This window comes from Notothenia rossii, assembly GCF_949606895.1.
Source record: "Notothenia rossii genome assembly, chromosome: 5".
In the NCBI taxonomy this organism is placed as follows: Eukaryota; Metazoa; Chordata; class Actinopteri; order Perciformes; family Nototheniidae; genus Notothenia; species Notothenia rossii.
The window spans coordinates 78,118,714-78,145,901 of NC_136903.1; the positions used below are offsets into that span (position 1 = coordinate 78,118,714).

The 27,188-nt window shown below is 41.2% G+C and overlaps 2 protein-coding genes across 3 annotated transcripts; both read left to right on the top strand.

Annotated features, from left to right (window-relative positions):
* Positions 1-216: 216 nt before the first annotated feature.
* LOC307041473 (lumican) lies at positions 217-6,279 on the top strand. Its single transcript, XM_079684904.1, has 5 exons — positions 217-725; positions 1,816-2,142; positions 2,310-2,634; positions 2,843-3,160; positions 4,400-6,279. Exons 2-5 carry the CDS (start codon positions 1,837-1,839, stop codon positions 4,549-4,551), a joined length of 1,101 nt encoding a protein of 366 aa, XP_079541030.1. The 5' UTR covers positions 217-725; positions 1,816-1,836; the 3' UTR covers positions 4,552-6,279.
* An 11,092-nt stretch (positions 6,280-17,371) lies between these two features.
* Positions 17,372-26,965, top strand: prelp (proline/arginine-rich end leucine-rich repeat protein). Of its 2 annotated transcripts, none has more exons than XM_079682581.1 (7): positions 17,372-17,474; positions 21,157-21,589; positions 21,680-21,865; positions 21,988-22,145; positions 22,256-22,452; positions 26,163-26,238; positions 26,401-26,965. In XM_079682581.1, exons 2-7 carry the CDS (start codon positions 21,161-21,163, stop codon positions 26,489-26,491), a joined length of 1,137 nt encoding a protein of 378 aa, XP_079538707.1. In that variant the 5' UTR covers positions 17,372-17,474; positions 21,157-21,160; the 3' UTR covers positions 26,492-26,965. The 2 variants fall into 2 exon arrangements, with proteins under 2 accessions (XP_079538707.1, XP_079538708.1); XM_079682582.1 differs by having other exon boundaries at positions 17,377-17,470.
* The last annotated feature ends 223 nt before the right edge of the window (positions 26,966-27,188 follow it).

The following is a 27,188-nucleotide window of genomic DNA, read 5'->3' on the forward strand; positions in this document are numbered from 1 at the left end:
ACACACACACACACACACACGCACGCACACACACACACGCACACACACGCACACGCACGCACATGCACGCACGCACGCACGCACGCACGCACGCATACACGCACACACACACACACACACACACACACAAATACAAAGATACACACACAGACACAAAATGGTCTCCTTGGCTCCCCAGGTACTTAGAGGTTTGAATTCCTCCAAGCAGAACACATACTGTAGACCCAATCTCTCTCTCACACACACACACACACACACACACACACACACACACACACACACACACACACACACACACACACACACACACACACACACACACACACACACACACACACACACACACACACTTAGGGAGATATACTTGAATGCTGATCAAAATACAATCCAACTTGCAATTATCAGGTCATATTTTTTCTTCTTTTCCTTCTTCTTTGTATGTAATTTATTTTCAGGGTACAAGCAAACACATTGCCACCAAATGTTGCAGGTTTAGCTATTACAAAGGACTGGTAGAAGAGAGGGGGATATCATGGAGGAGGGTTAGGGTTATGGGCAGCGTTTGAAGAAGAGGAATGTATCAGACAGTGGGTAAACACTGCAAGTAACTTCACACACACACAAGCCGACGCATTAACACACACACATATTTTCCTGCAGCTCTCGTGGGCTTCATTGGGAATTCAAGACAACTTGTCTCCGTTCAGTGGCTCCTGGTCAAACAGGTAAGTGTTAGTCTGTTATTGGTCACTCCATTTCCTCTCTACTGTAAGGCAGGCAGGACTAGAAATGATCTAATCCACCTTGTGTGTCTGTTTACTTAACGCTGGCTTGATGAGGTATGATTGCATAACCGTGTTTATCTCTGGGAAACCGTTTTAGTATGTACTGTAAAGACTGCTGAAGGTAAGAAAGGTAAAGTGGAACATTGCAAACATGCTGATAAAGTCAAACGTTTTGATGATGCAAACAGGTTTCACTAGCTGCTATGTCATACAGTAACTGAGAGTCTGTGTGTGTGAGTGTTTGCTTCTGTGGCTGTCAACTTTGTGGCTATTACCGTAATCATCTACAGCTATGCATGCAGTGGAACCAATTCTATTCTTCTTCCTTCTCATATGCAGCAGTTTGAATTCTGCGTGCAAAAGCAGTCATCTCCATTTGTGCTTCACATCGAACAGTACAATGCAATTCTTTTTCATTTCGTTCTAAGTCTATACAACATGGTGAAGAGGGGCTTCTGTGAAAATAAGTTTTATGGGCTCACACTGAAATATTTGTTCATCTTAACTACAAAAGCTTACAGTTTGCATAATTTCATAAAGGCACAACTAACCAATGTAGTACTTCAAACCGAGTTGGGGCACTTGCAAAAGACAGATTAAAGGACATTGTGAGTCAAAAAGACATTTGGTTATTTGGATGTATCCTCTGTGATATCTCTGTTCCAATTTAGATGTAAAATGAAATGGGGTGTAAATGAAAATTAATAAGAATGGTATTGACAGTCCAAAGGACAGTATGTTCTCCTATTTTAGCAAAGGGTCCTGCATATTAAAGGAGATTAGAGGGGAGCATTCAACAGCTCTTATCATGGCTGGCACTTAAATACTTCCGGGTCATTTCACTCAGCAAGCAACCGGAAAAAACTAAAAAAGCGACTCGACCACCATGTGTAAAAATGAAAGGTCAAAACTGATGCTGCAGAGGAAGTATTGGTCAAGCTCCAAAACCCCAGGGTTGTTAGACTTTCCTTGACATGGAGCCCACTGTGTTTTTGTTTTAAAGAAACGTTCTGTGTATGTTTATTTGCAGGTTTTTATATCTGACGTTTCCATGGCTCTCCTGTGCTCTGCCATGTTGGTGCTACTGTGTGTTTTTAACATTGCCTCAGCCACTATTGAAGTTCACATGGACTACGGAGGTGTTCCTCTCTGGATTAATCGCCTGCTAGGGGAGCCAAGTGTGATAAGCCTGCAGGGACGGCTGGACTCAGCCTGGCTGAGAGCTAACAACCCCCAGTCCTGCCCTCAGCAGTGTGACTGCCCCCTCCAGTGGCCCACTGCGCTCTACTGCGAACACAGAGGCCTGGCAGACACCCCTGACAGCCTGCCGGACAGGACTCAATACTTGTTTCTACAGGTAAAACAAACACTGGGCTTGTATTGTCCCTACTACCACTAACCCTCCGGGGTTTTTCATTTCCTGTTCACATTGTACACTTCCCACAGCGGCTGACCAACACTGCACTTTACTGTAAACATTTTATTTTAACTGCGTTACATCAAAGTCTTTTTTGTTCTTTTCAGGGTAACAACATCTCGTCCCTGTCCTCCTCTTTTCTGGCCAACGTTACTGATCTACGCTGGCTCATCCTGGATCAAAACCAGCTGCAGAGCGACACGCTGGGCCAGATCGGGCTGCAGAACCAGACCAAGCTGTGTTACCTTTTTGCCAACCACAACCACCTGAGATCAGTGCCCAGCGCTCTACCAGCTGGACTCAAGCAGCTGCGACTGGCCCACAACCAAATCAGCAGCATCAGTCCCGGAGCTTTAAAGAACCTGCAGAACCTGACACTGCTGCTGCTGCAGGGAAACAAACTGCGAACCATCACAGAGGGAGACTTTAAAGGTAAGGTAGCTTCCTTCCTTTATGCATGCAGAAAAGAAGAGAGGTTTGGCAAGGAACACGGTAGACAAACATTAAATGGAATCAAACCATGAAATGTAACACTTAATAATATTGGTAATTCTAATTTGCTTACATTTCTTCTCTCTTTCATTCAAATGAGTCATTAGTAATCTTTGTGTGCTTATATGTTTTTCCCCTCTTCATACAGGTCTGGTCAGTCTGAACCTGCTGGACCTCAGTAGTAATTTATTCTCTGCTGTCCCCAGACATCTATCTCCTTCTGTCGAGCAGCTCTATCTATCCAATAACACGCTCTCTGTGCTGAATGAAGACAGTTTTTTGGGATTTTTCCACCTTAAGTACCTTCGTCTGAGTAACTGTAGTCTGCGTAGCGGCGTCATCGACCAGAAGGTCTTCAATTTCTCCAGCTTGGTGGAACTGGACCTCTCTTACAACAAACTAAAAACAGTTCCCACAGTCCCGACCACGCTGAGGTACCTCTACCTGGAGGCCAATGAAATACAAGGTGAGGTGCGCACATACAAATGCAATCACCTTTCAAACTGTTATTGTAAAAGAGTCACTGACTTCACGTCTGTGAAACTCTAATTTCCCACAGGTGTAAACACATTCCTACCTTTTACAATTCGAAAAAGCACTCACATCTTGGGACAGTGAAGTAAAGTATAACTGAGTTATGTGGCTGACCACCTGTTGAGGTGAAACACCCAAACCATGCTGTGAGGGAGAAGGAAAAATGTGGAAAACATGACCCGCACAGTCGCAGCACCTCAAGACAGCCGGGCCTCATCACAGCATTCGAACAAGAGGGGCTGGTGTTGGGCTGAGGAGAGTCGGAGATGGAAGAAGGGAGAGAATAAAAAAAGGGAGGGAACTATGAGATATTGTAAGAGAAAAAGCAAGAAGAGGGTGGAGGGAATATTGGGTGGTTATATGGGGGGAAAGTAGGTTAGCGAAGAAGAGAGCAGAGTGGTATGAAAACATCTGCGATGGATTCAGAGGGAAGAGTGCCAGACGAGCCAGAAGCACATGCTGTTCCCCTCTTCATCGTATCCTCTGTCCTCCCCCACCTCTCTCTCTCTATCTCTATCTCTCTCTCTCTCTCTCTCTCTCTCTCTGTCTGCTCCCCATCAATGGCTTTTTTTTGGCCATAGGACTCTAATAACATTGCGGCAGTCTTTTAGCCACATTGGCCTACAAGACTATCCTGAAGCAATGACCTGGCGTGCGTGAAGTGAAAGTGTTCTGGACCTGTCAAGCTTCAGACAGCCAGGCCCGTGTAATAATGGGACATTCAGATGGTGAAACACTTTCACAAAAACTCACCTCACCGTCTAGCTAGCAGCGAGACAGCTACCGAGTTTCTTTTCTGCCAAAGCTTACAGCCTGAGCCCCGAGGGAGGCCCTACAACTGAAATGAAGCGAGAAAGCAGAAGAAGGCGCTGTGGTTTCCTCATCCTCCGTTTTCACTGTGGCACCTGCTAGACTCTCAGGAAATGAAGACTCTACGAAAAGCAGACTGATAAACCTTATATGATAAGGCAATCTTCACAGGAAGTGCTTTATCTGTATATTTATATGAACACATCTATATGATGTCAAATCATAGCTTGCTTGACTAATTTACTATGTGCAGAGCTTTGACAAGCATTTAGCTCTCACTTTGGTGAATAATGAGTCTCTAATAATACCATATGTTCTGTATATGTTGGAAAATTCCTGTCTTTTTTTCTGTTCACAACAGAGTTCAACGTGACCAGTTTCTGCAGAGAGGTGGGACCTCTTTCCTACTCCAGGATAAAGGTCCTACGATTGGATGGAAACAAAATGTCCCACCATCAGCTGCCATCCGACTGGGTTTTCTGCCTGCGAGTGCTTGAAAGTATTTACATTTGATCCACCTTCTCAACATGCAACCGAATGAGTTACTGTATGAAATTGGCCGAATTCATCTATAAAGAAATGTGACTCATCTTTTTGATCAACTAAGGCTTACAGCTAAACCAGAGAAAAATTGTGTCTTCAAGATGTATACACACCCAGGCACTGAAGGGAAAACTTTCCAACGATGCCAAAGCCTGGACTTGTATAAACCAGTGTTATTTTATGATACTGCCAAATGTCATGATCAAAACATTACCAATGCCACAAGAACATTCCCATGGGTTTCTCTCTCTCTCCCATTACATATTATAGTTTTGTTTCAGCACTGCAGGCTCGAACATCTGTGTGTTATTACCAAATAGGAACTGTGACAAACTCTCTCGTTTCTTACTGTGCGGAATAATATGCCGTGATTAAACTGAGCTGTGTTACTGTGTGAGGAGAAGGGGAAACATGTATGAATGTCAATATGCAGTAGCTGGCCCACAAGACAATCTGACTCAGTTAGCTAGAGAGTGTTAAACAGCCACACCCATACTTTCAAAAATCTTTCAAAACCTATTTTTGCAAATATACAGTGGACAGCTTTTCAAAAGGTGTTTTCTTGTATATGCAGGGGTTTTTATGGCATAGTTGCACCATCAGCCACATAGGACCCTATTGCCTCATCCCATACACTGCCACTCAGTGGAAAGTCAGGGCAAGTGCATGATAAATGTCTCTAAAACCAAGATGAACGACAGAAAGCCAGATGGACCAAGTCACCTGCCGATGTCCTGCCAATCCTTTCATGTAAAGCGATCCCTACAGGTATAAAACATTTGGTGAAATCAAGTAACAACTAAGGAATCATATAATTCATAAATTGTCAAGGTACTGATTTTATGTTTGCAGGAAATCATGACTATTCGCCTGTCCACTAAAGCGGACATCATGCATCACTGGCTATATTTCAACTAAACTTCATACTGTTACTGTTCTTCTTGAAAATACTTCATTTGCAATATCTTTTGGGGCCTTAAATATATATATTTAAGTTATTATAATGTAATTTTAAGTTTGCACATCTTTATTTATCATTTTTTCCAAATTTACAAGTTTTCAGTTTAGACTTTAATGCATACTGTCCACCTGAGTGGACAGATAAAACATTTTTTTCCTAAATTTGAAAAAAATAGATAAAAATAAACTAAAGTTAAAATCGTGTTGTTCATGCCCCAAGAGCAATAAAAACACTTGGTAAAAAAATCCTGAGTGAGGCTTTCATAATTCATGCATGAAAGGGTTGAATTCAACTTTGATTTGAAAGCTTATTTCCACTATCCAAAAATGTAAAATTGGTTTGCACAACAAACATAATGTACATTTTCGTGTGTTTGCTGCAGCAATAATTAACTTCACATTGATGCAATGATTCACATTGTATTTATTCAATTTAAACTATTATGGTTTTTATTCAGTTTAGATGGTTGCCATCACTTTTGGGTTAACTTGTACAATGTATGCCTGAAGCTATGTGTCAACAAATATTTGTATCTTGTGTGCCATTGAAAAAGAGTAATGTGTGATTTTATGCACTAATTTTGAATTCATTACTAGTGGCCTGAAAACTTTGTTTAACATACTAATCTTAGTCTTAGATAAAATAATCAAACATAATACAAATGTGTATCAGCTTACGAGAGTGAAATCATTTGAAACGTTCTAAAACTGACTATAAAGACACACAAAAGGACAATACTTGCAGTGCAGGAACTCAACTTACTAATAACTAGGAAAATACTTATTGTTGGTGTGTGTGTGTGTGTGTGTGTGTGTGTGTGTGTGTGTGTGTGTGTGTGTGTGTGCGCGCGCGCGCGCAGTGTGTGCGCAGTGTACAATAACTCCCATATTTTCCAGGTGACACCATGTCTTGTAAAGCCTGTAAGTGTGTTTGATGGTCTAAGACTTCTGCTATGTCTGGACCCACAGAGTTAATACCATGGTTCTTTTGAGGGATGAGTATTAACCATAAAAGTCTCTGTAAGCTTGTTCCAATGACGACCAGCCGGCAGTCTGTTGGGTACATGTAGTCATGATGAAAAGATCACTTGTTCCGTGTTGCTGCTGAGAGGCAATACAAGTAATAGTAAGCCCATAAACTTCATAACACCACAATGGTTTGACATTTTGAGAATATGCTCATTTGAAAAGTGTAAGGAGAGTGACTTTGATATCTTCAACTATGAAGCTGGAATTTAAATTAGTAAACTGCTTGCTTGGCTATAGCTATCCCCCGTTGCAGGACAGTCTCGAAAACGTAGCATTTTGCAGCAAACTTAAAGAGCAACTTCCAGGTTAAAGAAACCTGTGAATAAATATGTAGGAAAATGATGAATACACTAGATTTTCCCAAAAATATACAGAAATATACACTACAGTGACATCTGGCGTCGTTTTTGTAAGGAATGTTCACTTCCGCATAAAAAAGCCTCGGCACTTGACCTCCCGCGTGTGACGTAACACGGGGGACACAAGGGGGAGAGCGGCCGGTGTAACGTATTAATAAACATGGATCCCAATGCTAGTTTCGACACAGAAGAAGTTGAACATGAATATTCGAATGCATATGACGGACCACAACCTTATAATTATGAGCCTGCTAGGCGTCCAAGAGACCAGGAGCAGCCAAGGATTAGAAGAAATAAGGGCCATCGGAGAGAAATTGAGATGTGGTGTGAGGAGAACCAGTGGAGAACTGGGCAACTATCTTGGTGAGTGACCGGCGTTAGCTACAGAATGTTAGCTAACGTCACATCACAACATTGTGAAGTTAGCTATCATATATCAGGCTATAACTAACGTAGCATTGATAATATAGTAACGTTACTGGCAGGACTGTTGATACTGATCCATAACAGAAACTAATGCGCAAGTATCAGCCGTATCTCGCGTTACCTAATGCAACTCCACACTACGGTGCTGTGTACCGGAGGAGAGACGCGAGATACGGCTGATACTTGACGATCTGGCGGAGAAAGGTTGTGGAGCCTCCGTTGATATGTCGTTGTAAATGGCTTGATGGAAAGCAGGTGTGTAGTCGGGGAGGGTGCACAGCTGATTGCAGCAGGTGAGTGGAGGTTGAGCCGGGAGCCAGGAGTGACAGCCACCACGCACACACAAACAACACAGTACTGGAGGGGAGAGAGAGAGAGCAGCGAAGGGGGGGGAGACAGAAGTAATACGGTTTCCTGATAAAGCTGTAAAGCTGTAAGCAAGAAAACATTTTCTCCACAGCTCTGAATTTCTTCGCCGATACTGAAGTAAGCCCCAAATCGAAATATGTCATATTTTTACAGGGTGTCAAAGGCCTGCAGAACATGACTGATCACGCTACCCAAGTATAAAAATGACTAGTTAGTAAAGTTGTTCCTGTATTGCATATGCCATGCTCTTTGGTCGGGGGGCTGTTTTCTCAAAGAGAGCACCCAGGGGTACAACTTCTATCTCAAAAATAGAAACATTTTCATGCCGTTTATTGCAGTTAACTAACATTTAACTACCATTCCCACACCACCATACAACCATGTGTTAATCGCCCAAAAAGCTGATTTGGTGTGAATACACACTGCCTGAAATCAGTTGTACTTGCAAACTTAAACCAGAGATAGAATGCTTTCCTACTTTTCATATCCATAGAGCCAGAAGATCCGATATTTACCAAAGAATAATCAGCATCAACAAAACCTCTATTTGAAACCAAACCACAAAACATTTGAAATATGTGGCAGTACGCATGCTGTATCAGTTAACCTCCATTAGTGTCTCCCAACAAATTCTCATCTCTAATTAGTTTTTTGTGGTGGAATCATTATAATGTGGTTTCAAACTCCAGGATGATATGATTACTATTTCATAAAACTTGGACAGTAAAAGAGACAATCATTTATGTTATTTTTTGAAGATATTCCTAAAAAAGCATCATAGTCAAGGGACTTGCCAATGCATTAAAACAACTGAACAAAACCCTGACTGGTGAAATCATTAAAGCTACTGCCATTCCTCTCCTCTGAACTAAAGTCTGCTTTGGAAACCATAAGTCAAAACAATCTGCAATGAAGCAACATAGAGAAGCTCAGGACCAATCACATTTCCCATCCCTCTGACTCTTCAGTAGCACAACACACAGGTAAGATATGAACTGGTCCAATCAGCACAAACTCTCTCTCACTGTAATTGTATCCACAGCTGTGTATGATCTGTTTTTAGCTTTGGTCATAATTCTAAAATTGCTTCTCAACTTGTTTTTTTCCCAGAAAAAAACCCAATGAGGGCCTTGGTTAGGGGAGAAATTGCTGACATGTATGTTTACTTTGTAAATAAAACTCAACTAACCAATACTTTTGTTATATTCACAATTGAGGAGATAATATGTTGTTGTGATGAACCCACAGACAGATATGAACTGACGCTGCAGTTCCCCTCTTTGCTTCATGAGTTGGTGGAGATGAAAACAGAGCTCAAAGAAGTTGAATATCGAGTTTTCTCATCAGGCAGACCGAAACAGGACTGCTAATGAATGTTTTCCCGTGTCTGCTAAATCTGTAAATAGTTAACAGTTTTCAGATTGTTTCATGAAATGTGTGGGATAATACAACAATGTTGTATTCACTGCTTGTCGGTCTGCCCTAAGTGGACACAAATATAAATGATTGAAGGCCTGTGAATGGTCTGTTTAGATTTGTTTCCAGAGATAGTTTTTATGTTTCACTTTTTTTACATCGGCCCACTAATGTTATCAAAAATCTACCATTTTGTGCTAAAGACGGCGAATGTTGGCCAGAAGAGCTAATATGTTGCCACATACCAGATGCCAGATATTGAAATGCTAGCAAAATATAAATACTGCCTGGTTTTGTCGCCTAGTTATTGAAATAGTGTGCTGTTTTTTAGTTTTGAGAATTCAAATACATGATGCCTCAATGCCCTGAATGTTTTATAAAATCAACATCTTTAAATGTGTTCAACAAATTACCCATAACATCAACCTTTACACAGGCTTATTGACTAACTGGGGGAATAACGTACAGCTATGGGACCTCCCAGCTGTTTGTTGTTTGGTGGAGAAATCATCCCCAATGCCAGACTTGGTACATGTGGTTTTGGCTAGATGATTGAGGAAGCTGTTAGTTTCATTTAGAGGCCTGTTTACAAGCAAGTCCTCCAGCTCTCTCATTAAACACACACACACACACACACACACACACACACACACACACACACACACACACACACACACACACACACACACACACACACACACACACACACACACACACACACACACACACACACACACACACACACACACACACACACACACACACACACACACACAGATGCTGATTCTGCTGTCTAGTATTTCCTCTACCTCTATACAATGTGGTAAAAATGCTTTGTTGCAAAAGACAGAAGGCTCGCGTTCTTTGACTCATGACAGCATTCATTGTTGAAGACAGTTCACTAAATAAGGAGAACCACAGACTCGCAGTTATAAGCCTCAGAAAAACAGCAGGAAACACATAATCTTCACTAAATCTTATGTTCTTGAGACTATTAGCTTTAGCCATGGAAATTAACAATAAACATGTTTTTGGTACAAATGCCAAATCTAGCCTTTACTCTGTCTTCCAGTGTTTTGTTTGTTTTTACAACATGTTGGGACCTAGCATTAAAGAGATACAGAGGATTTGGTTTGTTTTTTATCATTCCTGCAACATTTGTCATTTGCTGAAAAGTTTGCAACACTATTCCCCGGGGGTTTCCCCACAGTCCCTGCGCTGTGAACAACTGGGAGATTTTCTCAGCTGATCATGCGACTTAACTCAGAGTAGTGTCTTTTTTCTTAACCCAGATAACACTTTTAGTAGCTTGCTGTCCAAACAATGAGTGGTAGGGTTTGAAGTGTTGGTGGTTTCGTCAGTTTTATATAGGTGAGAGATGCTGAGTTTCGGGTCCACACTGAATGTTGTGTGTTTGAACAATGTGTGTTGCATGTGAGAGGAGAGTTTGTATGCTTGTGGAGTGTCTATCATACATTAACCGAGTACCAACACAGAGCCTCATATGTGATACACTAGCAGCTGATACACATGCAGCAGACCCAAAACAATATGGACACACACACACACACACACACACACACACACACGCACGCACGCACACACAGCTGTACCTCACCACTACTATCCATCATACCATGAAGCATATGGGCATGGTAAACCTACGCTTCTATTTTCATCTAAGAGACTCCATCTGGGTAAACGTCTTCAGTGTTCCCTTTTTATGTAATATGCAGTGAAAAACAATGACCTATGGACTTATGTTCCATATAACCTTCATTCTGGCAAAAGAATGATATGCGTTGGAAACACAGCAGCCCTGATACGTTTATTTCCTGTAAATATAGTTTTCAGACACCAGCGCCTTTTGTTGAGATTCAAAATTCTCATTGGGCATTATTACGTTTACCGCTGCGCAAATAATCTACTAGACTAGTTTGACATATATATGGCCACAATTACTTTTTATCATAATGTTTTATGAAGCCAAACCCCTCCCCAGATCAGTGAATGTGAAGTGGAAGAGGGATGACAGGTTTGTCAAACAGTGTGCCTTGACCATATGGAAACAAGTTCAAGTCCAGTGTTGGTTGTTTTTTTAAATTAAAAGGCATATATTTTGGGAAGTTTAGAAAAACCATGTTTCACCAGCTGGCTTCAATCGGATGATCTCACAAACAATGTCAATATAGGGTGGGTCCAATCAACTGTTTCACATCAGCCCATCAGCCACATTATAGGATAGAAAAGAGAATAACATATCTTAAACATTTGAAATTATCTTTAAATCTATGTGTTAAATCTATCTTGGAAAATAATGATAAGTCTGGAACGGAGTGATTTCTCCCAGTGTTATCCCGAACACACAGATGATTGTAAAGAGCTGGAGTTTGCAAACAGCGTGTGAGAGTAGCCTCTCTCAACTGGATAATGTTTGGGTTTCTTGCTTTGATTAGGAAATGTCCACTACCCAGGTGGTTTTCTTCGGGTGTCACGTTTAACAATATGCTTACTTAACAAAGTACTTCTCCGTTTTTTGGATTTCAAGCATGATGTCATACTGCTCAGTTTATCAGCTGCCTTTGGGATCCGCAGTCACTGGTGGTGTTCAGTGTGTTTTGGAGCATTTTCAGAGACATGGTTTGAATAGATATAAAGTGAGAGTTTTATAGCACACAGAAAGACAGAATTTCGTTTTGCCAATGTTATAATGACACACAAAGAAAGGGCCTTCCAGCTACCTGTCTCCTCCGATGACCGGTGGTATGCACAGTTAGGCAGGTTCAGGGAGAAGATAATAAACTCTCAGCACTTCTGCGCTAGATGAAAGAGTGAAGGAACGCCATCAATGTGCCAAGATTGTTTGAATGCTTTGAAATCCTTCTGTCTAATAAACGCACATTAAGTCAATTACAAACTTTTATTCATGATGTATGCAATTATCATGATATCTTTTATGAGATGATACAAATTATTCATGACACAAAAACATTTTAGTTACATGAAACTTAACGATGGCAAACAATATACTGTACAGTATATAAAAGATTGCTAACAATTGCTAAGATGAGAGCCCAAAGCTCTAGATTTGAGCTTTTCCTTTTAGAGGAGAAAGTGTGTGAGGCCCACAGAAGTGAGGTTGTGCATAGGACGCTGTCTCATGTTGTTGCAGAAGTGCTACATATACTGTTAGAAAAGTTGTCAGGAATACATTAATAATCCCCTGAGATCATTTCTGGCTGAAGTTCCTTCGCGTCTCCTTTAAACCAACAGTTCAATCATCCAATTGCTCTGTAGAAGACGGAACAGGCCGTTCTGGGACTGTTCTCAGATTATTATAAACACCAAGTAATTTTGGTCCGGAGCCTGAGCCTGCCGAGCTCTCTCAATCATTTCGGAAAACATCTGCTGCTGCAGTACGTAATATAAATGAGGTTCACTGTTTAAAGATTTCCTGCAAACCAAGCAGGACCTCTTCCTTAAAATCTCTGTTCTTGAATCAACAGGTTGAATTTAGCCTTGAAAAACAAAGCAGTAACATCCAACGATTTCTGTACAGCCTCTAGAATGCCTGTGACTCTTTTCACATGCAAAGCCAAAGCTTTTCATTTGCAAATGTTAGCTACATAAGCTGTACTACTCATTTAAACAATACATAAATGCGTTGGACAGAATGGGTAACTCAGGGACGTGTCATGAGTTAATGGGAACAAACTGCACCATATTACATGTTTCCAAAACCTCCGACAGGAAACGAGGGATTACAGCCACTGGTTACATTGCATGCCATATTTTTTCAACGCTCTGGGTTTTTAATTCTTGTCTTGGGACCTTTGTATGTCATACTGCTCTCTTTCTCTCTTCTCGGTTTCTAAAAACATTTAAATAAACAACGGTGTTGTGATGGCTTGTTTTGAAACTGAAAATATAGGTCTGGGATTATAAATTGAATTAAAGGGTCCTATTTTCAGGTTCATATTTGTATGTTGTGCTTCTGCTGAGACATGTTTCCATGCTTTAATGTTCAAAAATTGTGCTGCAGCATCTCTTTTCACCCTTCCGCCCCTTGGCCTATCACGTACAAGGTGTTAGATCGAAGCGAAATTGTTACATAGTGATGTCACTATGTTAACAAAGTTAACAAAGGAGTCCAATGGAGGCATTTCAGGCAAGGGGTGGAGTGTATAGGAGAGAAATACCCTCTGGAGGGAGCTTTGGGATGTTAGCCTTTGCAGACCATTTACATACACAAAAACAAATTCAGTTAATCAATTTACACATAGCTCTGCTTCTTAGGGTAAACATGAGCCCTTAAAGTGCCTGTGACACGAACCCAACAACTGTTGTGCAATGAAATAGTGGGCTACTAGTAATCTCGAACCGTCAGTTTAAAAAAGAAAAAGCGATACCGTTCTGATAAATATCACTAATTTCGAACATCGCGGGAAAATTCCTTCGACTCATTTTGAGGTTTTGGGGGAAGCCGGAAGTGACGTCAATGCGGGAACGCTTCACTGTGCAGCGAGAGAGCCAAACACGGACAAAGTGTGTTGTCATGCGTAGAAATGGTGAATTACTGAGTTTAGGCACGTTAATAACGTTTTAATGAAGTTGACTACAGTATATTCATATTTGTCAGTGCTTTCATGTCAATTCGGCGAACATAAACATAAATGATCGTGGTGAAGATGATGATTAAATTAGGATTAAAAATCGGTAGTGAGAGCTGCTGAATTTCCTCCCGTCGGATTTGATATAAAAACAAATCGATTATTTTTGTAAACTCAAGTGGATGAAACTACATTTATTAGTGCTTTCATGTCAATTCGGCGAACATATGATACATTAAATGATCGTGAGGATGATGATTTAAAAATCTTTTGTTTGAGCCGGTCTGCATTTCCTGATGAGAAAACAAACCTTAGCTGTTTGTAGTTGCAGACGTGGTGTAGTGGGCGTTGGACGCGGGGGTACGCCGTACCCCCACTTATTTGAAGCATGATTTCTTTTTTTAATAGTCTAATACATCTAAAATCATTGCGGGTACAAGCGGCCGAGATGGGTTTTCTCCGCAGGGTGGCTGGTGTCTCCCTTAGGGATAAGGTGAGAAGTTCGGTCATCCGGGAGGGACTCGGAGTTGAACCGCTCCTCCTTCGCGTCGAAAGGAGCCAGTTGAGGTGGTTCGGGCACCTAGTTAGGATGCCACCTGGGCGCCTCCCTAGGGAGGTGTTCCAGGCACGTCCAGCTGGGAAGAGACCGAGGGGTAGACCTAGAACCAGATGGAGGGATTATATCTCTTCGCTGGCCTGGGAGCGCCTTGGGATCCCCCAGTCAGAGCTGGTTGATGTGGCCAGGGAACAGAAAGTTTGGGGCTCTCTGCTGGAACTGTTACCTCCGCGACCCGACCACGGATAAGCGGGAGAAGATGGATGGATGGATGTGTGAGGGGCAGAACTGTGTGTGTAGGGTGACCAGGTGTCCCGCACTGTGCGGGACTGCACACACAGCATTTTTATTATTTGTCCCGCGTCCCACACATTGAGATTATGTCCCGCATTTGATTGATAGTCGCGCAGAAAGGCCGGATCGGTTCGCTGACAGCCGGCACCGCCCTTTATTATTATATTGTCTAAACGGCATCATGTAAATTGCGCTGACAGGCGACACAGAGGTCCCCAAGCCCCCCCCCCCCCGTTGACAGTTCACGAGCGCGTCCATAGTGTCTCCCGTCCACCCACCACCCCGTCCACCCAGTAAAAACATCCCCACTACACCACTGGTTGTAGTAGTACACCAACATGGATTAAACGTGTGTTTTTTTCCCCAACAATGTTGGGGAAATTAATGGATAAAATGCACGGATTATTATTATTATTATTATTATTATTATTATTATTATTCCCACTCCGATCGGGACACTAGGTCCACCGTTTCCCCGCAGCGAGGCTCCCCCCGTTGACAGTTTACGTGGGCTGGGCTGGGTGCAGTGGCGGACTGGCCATCGGGACGAATCCCGATGGGCCGGTACCGAAGTGGGCCGGTCGGATAAGTCACTAGCACATCCCCCACTCCCCCCGTTGACAATTTACTAGTTGTACCGAAGTGGGCCGGTCGAGAGTCCCGGGCTGATTTTTAGTCCCAGTCCACCACTGGCTACATGACCGTATGATCGCCCATATTGACGCACCTAATTCCTAAACTTCTAACAGATACAAAATAAACCGATCCTTCAGGCTCATATGAGCTCTCAGACACGTTCAAAATTAAACTGTCATCGCTGTCTGAGTTTGCTGCTGTGTGCGCCATCGTGCGTTTACATGCAGATGCTGGGATCCTGAACGGTGCAGCTGGAGCGCTGTGCCCGCATTGACGTCACCCATAATTTGGCGGGAGTTGAAGAATCTCCGACAAGATCCAGGAAATTGTCAACATTGAAGGGCAGATTAATGGTTATCAAAGTACAAATATCCAAAATCAGTTCAGTAACAGTTTTCAAGGGGACAATATTTACTCAAATTGATGGGTTTGGATGATGGGCCAAAATCGTGTCACAGGCACTTTAAACTCCAAGACCTACTGTATGCCTGGTAGTAAATTTGATCTCGCTCTGAGGTGCAAGAGCTGAAGAATATAGGCTTTTACAATCCCAGGATTAACTCTAATTTTAAAGAAACTTGTGTCACTTGAATAGGTTTTTTTAGCTAGGAGACAAACATTAAACTGCACTTTATTTGGTTGTTACTTCTCCTCATAATGTGTCCTACACTGTAAGGCTGGATAATGTAGTACAATTCCATCATCATTTCCTAATAAAACTGTCATTTATTAGTGGAAGTGTTTTTTTTGTGTCAATATCGTTGGTAGAGAAAGCACTGCTGCCACAGACCGGGCCAGTAACACTGCCAGACGCATATGCAGTAGCCGGATATCATTAATGTGTGGGTGACATTGAGAAAATCACCTCTGTGGTTAAAAATAAATAGTTTTTTAAATGCAGTACATCACTGTTTTAAATCCTTTTCTGATGTTGATCCAGTAAAATTAAACCAAATCCTAAGACATTAAAAAGCAACTATTTCCAATGATGTCACCCCTCCCTACATTCAAACCCCCAAAAAGTCTACAGAGGAATGAGGTCACTGTTGATCAGAGGCGCTGAGTCATTAAATAGGATTTTTGCACGGTCTTTTAAATGGTAGCAGAGAAGCAACCACTCAGAAAGTGATCTTTTTGTAACAAAGCTGTACTTTCCTTTCCTCTTTGGGACCAGTCTAGACCAGATGTTTGGCCCAGCTGAGCTCAATACGCCTCACCTGGTGACCGAGTGAAGTGAAGACATAAGTGTAGTTGAGAGTATCGCTAAAAAGAAAAAAAGAAAGTGAGGAAAAGTGTAAGGAAGAGTGTGAGGCACACACGTTTACATGTGTGTTTTAAACTTTTCCTCACATATGTTTGCCTCATTAACTCTCTGCTGCAGCTCACTCAATAGGAATGCAGGAAAGCAAACACATGGCCACCCCCTATCCCCCAGTTGCACATAAACACACACACACACACACACACACACACACACACACACACACACACACACACACACACACACACACACACACACACACACACACACACACGCACACACACACACACACACACACACACACATTAACGAGACTCTGGATGGACCCCAGTAATCAGACTGTTTGAGTTAACTGATGCTGGAAGGAGAAAAAAAAATCCTGCATATTCAACTGATAAAAAAGAGATGAGAACGAAGAGATGCTGCTAATAAAAACCACATGGATCGGTCTGAGTGCAGTCCTCTCAACAATAGCAGGGTGGGTGGGAGACAGAGGAGAGATGTGGGCTCTGTGGGGCTTTCCCTAACAGGGGTGCAGTGTTCACAGCACTTCTCAAAGACTTCTCATATCGAGACTCGTACAAACAAAAAGGCAAACATGCACATGCACCCGTGTCTATTTGAGACAAACATGCTCAGTCTGCAACAAAACAAAAATAATCACACTCTGTGACACAGCTCAGAAACATGAGAGAGCCCGCAGTCTTCCTGAAGGAATTAAGATTAAACCCCACTGGCTCTGAGTGGAGCAGAGGGGGAGAAAGAGCCACTGTGACCTTCAGAGGGAAAAAAGCCAGGAAACAAAAACCAACAGGCTGACTTGTCCACCCAAAAAGAGAGAGAGAGAGAGGGGGGGGGGAGGGAGAGAGGGAGGGGAGGGTTACGCACAGAGAGAAACAGAGAAAGAGGGAGAGAGAAGCAGAGAAGAAAAGAGACAAAACTTGTGACTTGACAAAGAGGGCAGGTACCAGAGGCAGGTGAGGATTTGTATTTATTGTTTCCAACTGGGGCTGCTTTAGATCAGACATAATTATAAAATTAGTATACAGGCAGAAGTGAGTTTGGAGTGAAACCGAGAGAGAGAGAGAGAGAGAGAGATCAGTGTTTGTGTTTGTGTTTGGGGGTGTGTGTGTGTGTGTGTGTTTCTGGACCTAGGAGGAAATCCTGGCACAGCATGCTGGTGTGTTTCTATAGAAACGCTTTGCCATACAAAGTGGTACTCTGTCCTGCAGGGAGCCGCCGCACACTTCGACTCTATTTCTGGTTCTCTCCTCTCTGGTGCACTCACCTTGATTTCAACTTTTTCAATCAGTGTGAGGACAGCTGCTGCTGCAAAGTTACGAGTTATAAAAGAGGGAAGACTACGATTATGAAATTGCACTCTTGCTTATTTTTGCTGGTGGAGAGAAACCTTGATTTTTGCAGATCACAAGATGGATCCGCAAGATCTTTCTTAAACTACTGTGCAGCAAAGTTGTAATTCAAACCATCTTGTTATTTTCCTCCTGGGTTGGCCAAAATAAAAGTGAAATATTTTGGAAATGTGGGATGGAAAAATATTCTCAGGCATGTAAAATATTTTTCTGAATCCATGTCTGTTTCGAATCACTGCGTTGTTAGATGGTTGAACTTTCATAAATCTCTCTGAGAAGGTGAGGAATGTAAAAGGGAAACAAAGGATAATCTTGGAGGATTTGGCTGATATTCAACACAAAGAAACAGGAATGATAGCAACCAGTCAGGCAGGAGAACAAACAGAAGTCTGAAGATTGGCTTTCTGAGCTCTAAAATGACTTTAAATTAAGTAAATTAACAGATGAGTGTTCCTTCTAACTCATTCACCACACACCCACTGTCATACCTTTAATGTAGATCAAACCTTTGCACAGCCACTGCAGGACAGCCCCACCCACAGGAGATTATTATTTTGGCAAAATGGTGATACAAATGCTCTGCATCTGCTGCTGCCACAACAGGAGGGGACGGAAGTTTAAGATACATAGAGAAGAACAAACAGTGTCAGAAGATCAATCTATGTTATTTGGAGAGTTTATATTTTAGTTTTTAGCTTTTCTAATATCTAAGTCACATCTCTGTATTCAGCTGACGTGGCTCTTGTTATTCTATTGGTCTGACTAAACAATGATGAGCATTTTCAGATCAGGACGGACAGTGACTGTTCTGCCAACAGAAGAAAAAAATGAATTGGAAATGTTGCTGTTTTTTTAATCTCCTGATACACATGGTCTTCTCATGTGTATGGAGCACTAGGGCACTTGTTTATGGGGCTAAATGTAAAGAAAAACTTGCAGAAATTAAAATGTAATACTGTTCTGTTACTAACAATAGTATTAATATATTGGTCTGAGATGTTAACGGTCAAATCAAGAACTCTTCAATTATAAGATAATTCTGACTCTGAGTGACGGTTAGTGTTAATGTTGATTGGAAGTCATTTATGATGAGATACTGAATTGTACACAAGGTTTGAAATGCATTGTTGACCCCGGAAACAGAGAAAACATTCCCACCAATCGTTCCAATTAGCAGCTGTTCTGGAGCTTTTGATCGTGACACACTATCATCAGCAGATAGCGATGGGTAATTTATCAACAGTGTAATTCTACAAGTCTGTGACAGCTGTTTGTACAAATGTAAATATGTGTTCCTGACCGTGTTCCTGCATTTCCATGACATCTGGATTAACTTCATCTGCTGCACAGCCGTTATATAGAAGCTCAAGGACACAGAGGAGGATCCCAAACATGTGACAGAAATGTTGAAGGTTTTAAAGTAAATATTCAATGGCTATTTGTTGCTAGGGATTCATTAATTGAGGTTATCTGTAATTGTAAATGTATGATGAGCTCTTTATCACTGTGTACTTATCACACTGATCAGATTTGCTTATAGAGATTGTCAAATTAATGAGTGAGTCATCTCTGACTTCAAGTCTTTATTGTACCAGACTACTGATCACGACGACAGCAGGGGAAGGAGAGCTGGTTCTGGTTTTGAACGAGGCTCTGGTTGGCTGAGAGGGATTATGGCTCTGAGCCTCCTTCCTGCCCTGTGATTCATATGAGATGTTTATCTAATTGGCCGGCAGTTTACCGAATTGGAGCAAAGGCATTGGAAACTTATGGTGTATTTGTTGGGAGAACAAATGTATTTAGACAGCTGTGTGCTGATTATTTACAGCAGGCTTATACTGATCGAGAACAATGCACAGTGTAAAGAAACAAATGTGTATATGCATTCCCAAAAATATAAAACTAGAGGATTAAGAGCATATCGCCCACTTTCAAGGATGAATTTATTTCCAAACATATAAGAGTGTCAGTATCTCGGCCTGAAGATACATAGTACACACACAAGTATGATCATTTAACCAAGTCACGAAACACCTATACACTTTGTGTCTTATTTGTGTCTTGGATGAAAATACAAAATCCAAACAAATAGATTTACCCTTTTTTAAGAATACTGAAAACTTGAATCTAAAAAGATACCATTAAAATGCATGTCAGTTCTAAACCTCTTGTAACACTTTTGTTTTTAAAATGGTTTAAAAGATAAATGTTGTCTCCATCAGAGTCTCATTGGGATTTAGTTTCCTTTGGACCTCTCTTGGGTCAAAGAGCCTTGACCTACCAGACCTGCAGTTTTCCCCTCTAGAAAAAGTGCTGACAATAGAGCCTTTATCCCAAAACCTTTCCATTCCTCTCCCTCATAAGCACTAATTTCCTGTTCGGTGTTTACCCCTCCTCTTGGATTTAATCAAATTAAACAAATCACTGCCTACAGTACTTTCTTATTGACTCTGTTTCACTTGTGTTTGCAAGCCAAAAATCCTCATTCACACATGTATTTAAACTGGAACTACATATGAATGTATGTGACTTTCGACTTTGACATTATGAAAATAACCAATGATTCACGTACTTTTCTTATTCAGGAAACTAGATTGTAGAAGATTGTATGAAAGCAACAAGAATACTCTCTTGTAAACAAAGACACAGAAGTCAGAAATAACGTCATTTCCTGTTATTTAAGAGTTTGAAAAAGGTGCAGTAATTCAGTCAGCAGACTGCTGATCATATTGATTTACAGTACAACAGGCTCAACTGGCTTACACTCAGTGTCATGGCTAGGATCCAAAGGAAACTGCTTTATGTAACCTGTTTTTTCTCTAGATACTTGGCCGGCTCACCGCTGAAAAATATCTCAACTCAGGCTGGACACAAATCTGTTGGACTTTGGAATGTGTTTCTTTCAACTTGCGGCAGAAATATTTTAAAATAGGATCTCTCAAAAGACGAATACACAGACTTTCCTGAATACGTTTTTCAGTGTAATCAGAGACCTGCAGACAGTGAGCCTCAAAATCTCTGCTAATCAAGGAAGCAAGCTGTGTACCCTTCAGAGGCAGCACTTCCATAGAGCTCGCACACAGAGCAAGTAATACAAAAAGGAGCGATGAACTTGATGTAAAACGTTCTGTGTGGGTGGGATGAGCTGGCCGTATTGGCAAACCAACAAAACCAAAATGACGGCTTCTTTGTGTTGTGGGGTAGCTGTTTTCCATCCCTCTCAACCCATGTCACAGTACATAAAGTTGAGTCAACAAATCAACAACCACTGTTTCGTCTTTCACAGGACGATGAAGGCCGGCACGGGACTCTTCTCCGCATTGGCTCTGTTCCTCCTTCTCGGGGCAGTGTTAACCGTGAAACCTACAAAGAAACCCACCAGGCGCACCGGCATCCCCAGGAGGCCTTCTGTCCCCAAGCCTGCAGAGCCGGCGATGCCAGAGCCCAAGGAGCCTACAGACTTCCCCCCTGTGATCCTGGGCCTCCCCTCTATGTACGTCGACTGCCCCCGAGAGTGCTCATGCTCCCCGAGCTATCCAAATGCTCTCAACTGTGAGAACCACAACATCCGCAACATCCCTGTCATCCCACCTCGAACCCAATATCTGTACCTGCAGAACAACTACATCTCAGAAGTGACAGCAGAGCCGTTCATCAACGCCACGGAGATCCGCTGGATCAACCTGGCGAATAACCGCATTCATCGAATAGACAAAAATGTCAGAACGTTTCCTTGATTTAACAATTTCATGATTTCAAAACAATAAGAAACCAGATTAAAATGTGATCTGTTTCTATTTCTATTCAAGGTGTTTGAGAAGGTCCCAGCACTGCTCTACCTCTATGTACAGCGTAACAACCTGAAAGAGGTCCCTGCTGGTCTCCCTGCAAGCCTCGAACAACTCCGCCTCGGTAGGAATCGCATTACTAAGATCCCTGCAGGCTCTTTCAGCCACATGGGAAACCTGACTCTGCTTGACCTGTACCACAACCAGGTAAAACATACTTTAATAGTACCTTTAATACCATGTTACTGCACTCTACTGTTAAGGTTTGAGCAGGGTCAACAATGTGATTGCATTTCTGAAGCAAACATGAATGAGTTCTTCTCTTCCAGCTGAGTGACAGTGGCATAGGAAAGAACACATTTAAGGACCTGAAGAGCCTCGTGCAGCTTAATCTGGCCCACAACATCCTGAAAAAGATGCCAGCTGGCGTACCTAGTAGCCTCATACAGCTTTTCCTGGACAAGAACCGCATAGATGACGTACCAAAGCAAGTATACAGTGCACATGATGTCACATGAACACACCTGCATACACATAATGCAGCATTAATAAACACTGGTTGGATGGTTTACATTGGTTCTTCTCATTGTTGTTCAGGGACTACTTTGATGGATTCACGCACCTGGCATTTGTGAGGCTGAACTACAACCAGCTGAGTGATAAGGGACTTCCCAAGACTGTGTTCAACATAACCTCCCTGCTGGACCTGCAACTGTCCCACAACCAGCTCGCTTCTGTTCCTCTCTTCAACGGGCACCTGGAGCATCTGCACCTCGACCACAACAGCATCGAGAGTAAGTTATCAGAGCAGCAATCTGCGCCATCTTGAAGATTTGTAAGAGGTAGCAGAAATGTGTTTTTGTTATACTGATTTTTAGATAATACATGGCAACAACACTCATCTTTACGAGACCTTTAATAGCTGCACTGATCAATATTTTTATAACAATGGATCAAAGGGCTACCGACATGCAGTGAAAAACGCTTGTTTTAATACTCATTGTTTTGGTTTAAAGCTTTCACCCTAACATATCATCATCATTTCAAGTGGCATCAGCTGTTTTTAGTCAAATAGGATAAATGGTACCCAATGCAGGTCACTAAAATGCTGAAAAAGTCTTGCTGGTGAGAACAGAAGAGCAATTATCAAGACCCAGGTTTTTTCTCCGAATTTGGTGGGAAAAAAACGGTCCTGAAATAATATGACACATTTTTCATGTCACCAGAAACACAATTCTAATGCAATTGTTATGTGTCCCTGTGATGTGTAAATAGCAGGAGAGTAAATGGCAGCAATAGTTAGTGTTATTACATATAATCTCTTTTATTCCATGACTAAGACAAGACGATGAAAAGAAGGCACAATGACTTTGAACACTAACTGTGATGAGAAAAGAACGTATTGACTTAAGTTCAATATGATCTGATGACTTTAAAAAAAAGACAGACAGACAGAAACCAAGACTAAAATAAAAATAAAACAAATTATTAAAGATAAAAATAAACGTAATGACTTCACGTCAACCTTAACATTGAGTTGTTGTCAACTAAATGAAGCATACAAATGAAGAAAAAAAATTAAACTGGTGAAAAGGCAACGATTTCAAGAACATCCAGGGGGTGATGTGTGAATATTGTGTTTACAAAATGCTCTGCTGCCCCCAAGTGGCCAATAATAAATTAAAGCAGCTTTGATTTTGGCTTTTCAAATCGATTTCCATTAAATTGCACTGATACATGTAGAAATGTGGTTTTGCCTACCTAGCATTCTTAAAACTTTATTAGGTAGAATGGCTGCGTTTTAGGCAGCTAAGGAATAGCTTCACTTCACATGTCAAAAGTGCTAAGTCGAAGTAGGCCTACTATTTGTCAGTTACCACAGAAAACCTAAATAATCCTAGGAAATGTTGGAAAGCCATAAAATCGATATCCACCGGTGAGATCCGTAATGAGCTACCTCCGTGCCTTACCACAGCATCTGGCACTATATCGGACAGGGCTACTATGTTAAATTGCTTTAATAAGCATTTTGTGTCCTGTGGTTCTCTATTTGATTCTGTTTCTAACTCTGCTTCTGTGAACACCCCAATCCGTGACTCTGAACAATGTGGTCTGGAAAACCTTTTCAGTTTTACTCCTTTTACTGTTAATGTTGTTCATGAAGCCTTAATCAAGCCAGATCCTAAGAAACCGGCTGGCCCGGACAACGTAGAACCTTGCTTTTTAAAGATAGCTGCAGATTTTATTGCTCCTCCTCTCACTTCTCTTTTTAACCTCTCCCTCAGCACAAATGCAATTCCAAAAATATGGAAGTCAGCTTATGTCTTGCCTTTGCTAAAAGGAGGGGAGGCAACTATTTTAAATAACTATAGGCCAATCTCAAAATGATACGTTCTGGCGAAGGTGCTTGAACGCCTAGTGAGTGAACAAGTAAAGGAGTTTTTGTGTCAAAATGGTATCCTGTCTAAACATCAGTCAGGCTTCAGAAAGCAACATAGCACCATCACTGCCACAATGAAAGTGGTGAATGACATTACGAATATTTTAGATAATAAGCAGAGTTGTGCAGCTCTATTTATTGACCTGTCCAAAGCGTTTGATACCGTCGATCATCGCATCTTGAAGCAGAGGCTACTTGTGAACTACCTCTCTAAAAGGTCCCAATGTGTTCACTTTGATGGGCTGTCTTCTGAGTGGTTAAACATTGCTAATGGTGTTCCTCAAGGTTCTGTTTTAGGTCCTCTTTAGTGACGATACCGTGATGTACTGTGCAGGTCCCTCCATTAAGGAGGCTGGTGTTAAATTACAGGCGGTTTTTAACATTATTCAGACTCAGCTCTCTGAGCTTAAGCTTCTTTTAAATGTTGATAAAACCAAGGTAATGCTATTTTCAAAAGCTAAAAAGACACCAGAGCCTGTTTTAGATATTGTTACTATGCAAGGACAAGTACTAGAAGTGGTTACCTGTTATAAATACCTTGGTATCTGGCTTGATGATTGTCTTACTTTTAAACTTCATGTCAATAACCTGCTTAAAAAGCTGAAGGTCAGACTAGGTTTCTTTTTCAGAAACAAGTCCTGTTTCTCGCTTGAGGCCAGGAAAAGGCTATAGTCACTGTGACCTTTTTACCTGTGCTGGACTATGGTGAACTGGTCTATATGAATGCACCTGCCTATTGCCTGAACAAGTTAGATGCCGCCTATCACAGCGCACTGAGGTTTGTCACAAATTGTAAAGCACTTACACATCACTGTACACTGTATGCCAAGGCAGGTTTGCCATCACTTACTGTAAAGAGGCTCAGTCATTGGTACACGTTTATTTATAAAGCTTTGTTGGGTAAACTCCCGTATTATATCTGCTCTCTGATAACACAGAGAGTTGCAAGCAGCTATTGTCTGAGATCGCATGATGTACTATTGTTAGATGTGCCAAGAGCAAGGACTGTCTTAGGTAAGACAGCTTTTATGTGCGCAGCTCCACTTGCTTGGAACAATCTTCAGCAATAAGTGAAACTGAGCAGTCTCATTCCTCTGCATGTTTTTAAAGCTAGGCTAAATGAAATGCTCGTTGATACTATGGGCACTTGTAAATGTCTATACTGTAACTGTAAATGTATCCTGTAAATATAATGTATGATGTCCTTTATTGTTTTATGTTTGATGTGGAACCTATATGCTGCAGGTCTCCCTTGAAAAAGAGATCTATGATCTCAATGGGACCAATCTGATTAAATAAAGGTTTGAAATGAAATGAAATGAGATCATAATGTGGTTCTGTCAACGTATTTGAGTTGTTCTGCCTCCCAGTGGCCCAATAAATATAATGTATCTTTTACCTTGTATTTGTCTAATCCTAATGAATTTGATTCATCTGTAACCTTTCCTGTAGTTTAATCAGTATGAAGTCTGTTAGAACATGATGATGGTTGATCCTAATGTTTGAGGTAAGATGAACACCAAAACCGAGATCTAATTTATAAAAAGAGTCTCTAATATTGCCACTTTAAACATTTCGGCACATACTGGTTAAAGTTCAAATTCCTATTTCACCAAGAAAAGTACTTTTTCGGCAGCTTCTAAAGAGTATTTCCTTGTTCAGAGTAAAGTTCAACAGGTTTTTGCTCACATTGCCACAAATCTTTGCCTCAGGCTGCAGCGTCACTAACAGGTTTCGACTTTTCCGAACTAAATCTTAATGTGAGGCGATGCATCATTTTAGGTCATTTCTCCTTTTTTTCTTCTCTGCATTCATCCTTATTTGTTTTAATAGTGCTATAATGCATGACATTATTGTATTACTTAAATGATTTATGCTTTTTTTATGTATGTTTGTATTATGTTGTTTCTTGTTTTAAAGCCATTTGGACTTTTAAAAGTGTTGAATAAATTGTCATGATTAGATAGTGTCTAATACAAGAGAAATCCTTGTATTTATTGAGCAGTTTGTCTTGTTCTTGCTAAAGGAAACATTTAAAGAAATGTATGATTGTGTTTTCCGCAGGCATCAATGGCACACAGATCTGTCCATACAGCCTGGAGGCCGACCCCAGTGATCACAGCATGGGGTCCAGACTAAGGTACGTCACAACTTGGCATTACACAAAAATAGCATTTTACCAGTGGCACCCTTTGAAAGGAAAAATCTAGGAACAACATAATGATGTCAGGAAATAATGAGTTTTAAAATGTGTTTGTCACTGTGGCATGTTAAACACCTGTTGTTGTTGTTTTTGTGTCAGGTACCTGCGATTGGACGGGAATCACCTGAGCCCCCCGATCCCTCTGGATGTCATCATGTGCTTCAGACACCTCCACTCTATTGTCATTTAGGAGAACGCTGCCTTAGGGCTTCACATGAGTCACTGTGTGCAAACGGAAGTAAAGGCAAAGCATGTTCGGCGGAAACCAGGTATAACCAACTGTGTTTATGGAAGTGGAAGAAATAAAAGAAAAACTGTAAAGCTTTGATAGACAAGTGTTTTGTTTATAGAAATACAACGTGGAATGAGTAAAGCCTGAAAGGGCAGGTACATTGACAGACATGCTACACAAATAGTTATGTTCACTAGCAAAATAAAGCTACCAAAAGGGTAACAAACAAAACTGCAGTGAATGTCAGAAAAAAAAAAGATTAAAACACAACTACCATGTAGTTGAAACTGTCTCAAATGTTCCTGTGATTTTCAAGGTGCTCCATGTAAAAATGTCTTTTTATTCCTTTTTTGTTCTTAGTCTCCTGTATATTATTCTTTTGTATAAATAAGCTTTGTACAAATAATGGAAAATAAAAGTTTTTTTCTTTGATCAATTGATCGTGTCTGCTTTTTAGGGATAAAGATCATCTTTCCATCATGTATACTAGTGGAGGAACATTAACATTAAGTTAACTAGCAGTACAAAAGTAATAAAGCTCCAATATTATCAATGATGTATATTAGGACATCAATACTTAGAACAGTGATATTAATCTGTAGAGGGCCATTCTGCTCAGAGTACTTTCCTTTTGGTTCTTTAATTATATTGTGTT

Coding starts and splice junctions, on each gene's coding strand:
- prelp (XM_079682581.1), top strand. CDS start 21,161: ATGAAGGCCGGCACGGGACTCTTCTCCGCATTGGCTCTGTTCCTCCTT. Junction 21,866..21,987: donor TTGACCTGTACCACAACCAG/GTAAAACATACT, acceptor CTTCTCTTCCAG/CTGAGTGACAGTGGCATAGG. Junction 26,239..26,400: donor AGCATGGGGTCCAGACTAAG/GTACGTCACAAC, acceptor TTTTTGTGTCAG/GTACCTGCGATTGGACGGGA.
- LOC307041473 (XM_079684904.1), top strand. CDS start 1,837: ATGGCTCTCCTGTGCTCTGCCATGTTGGTGCTACTGTGTGTTTTTAAC. Junction 2,143..2,309: donor CTCAATACTTGTTTCTACAG/GTAAAACAAACA, acceptor TGTTCTTTTCAG/GGTAACAACATCTCGTCCCT. Junction 2,635..2,842: donor CACAGAGGGAGACTTTAAAG/GTAAGGTAGCTT, acceptor CTCTTCATACAG/GTCTGGTCAGTCTGAACCTG.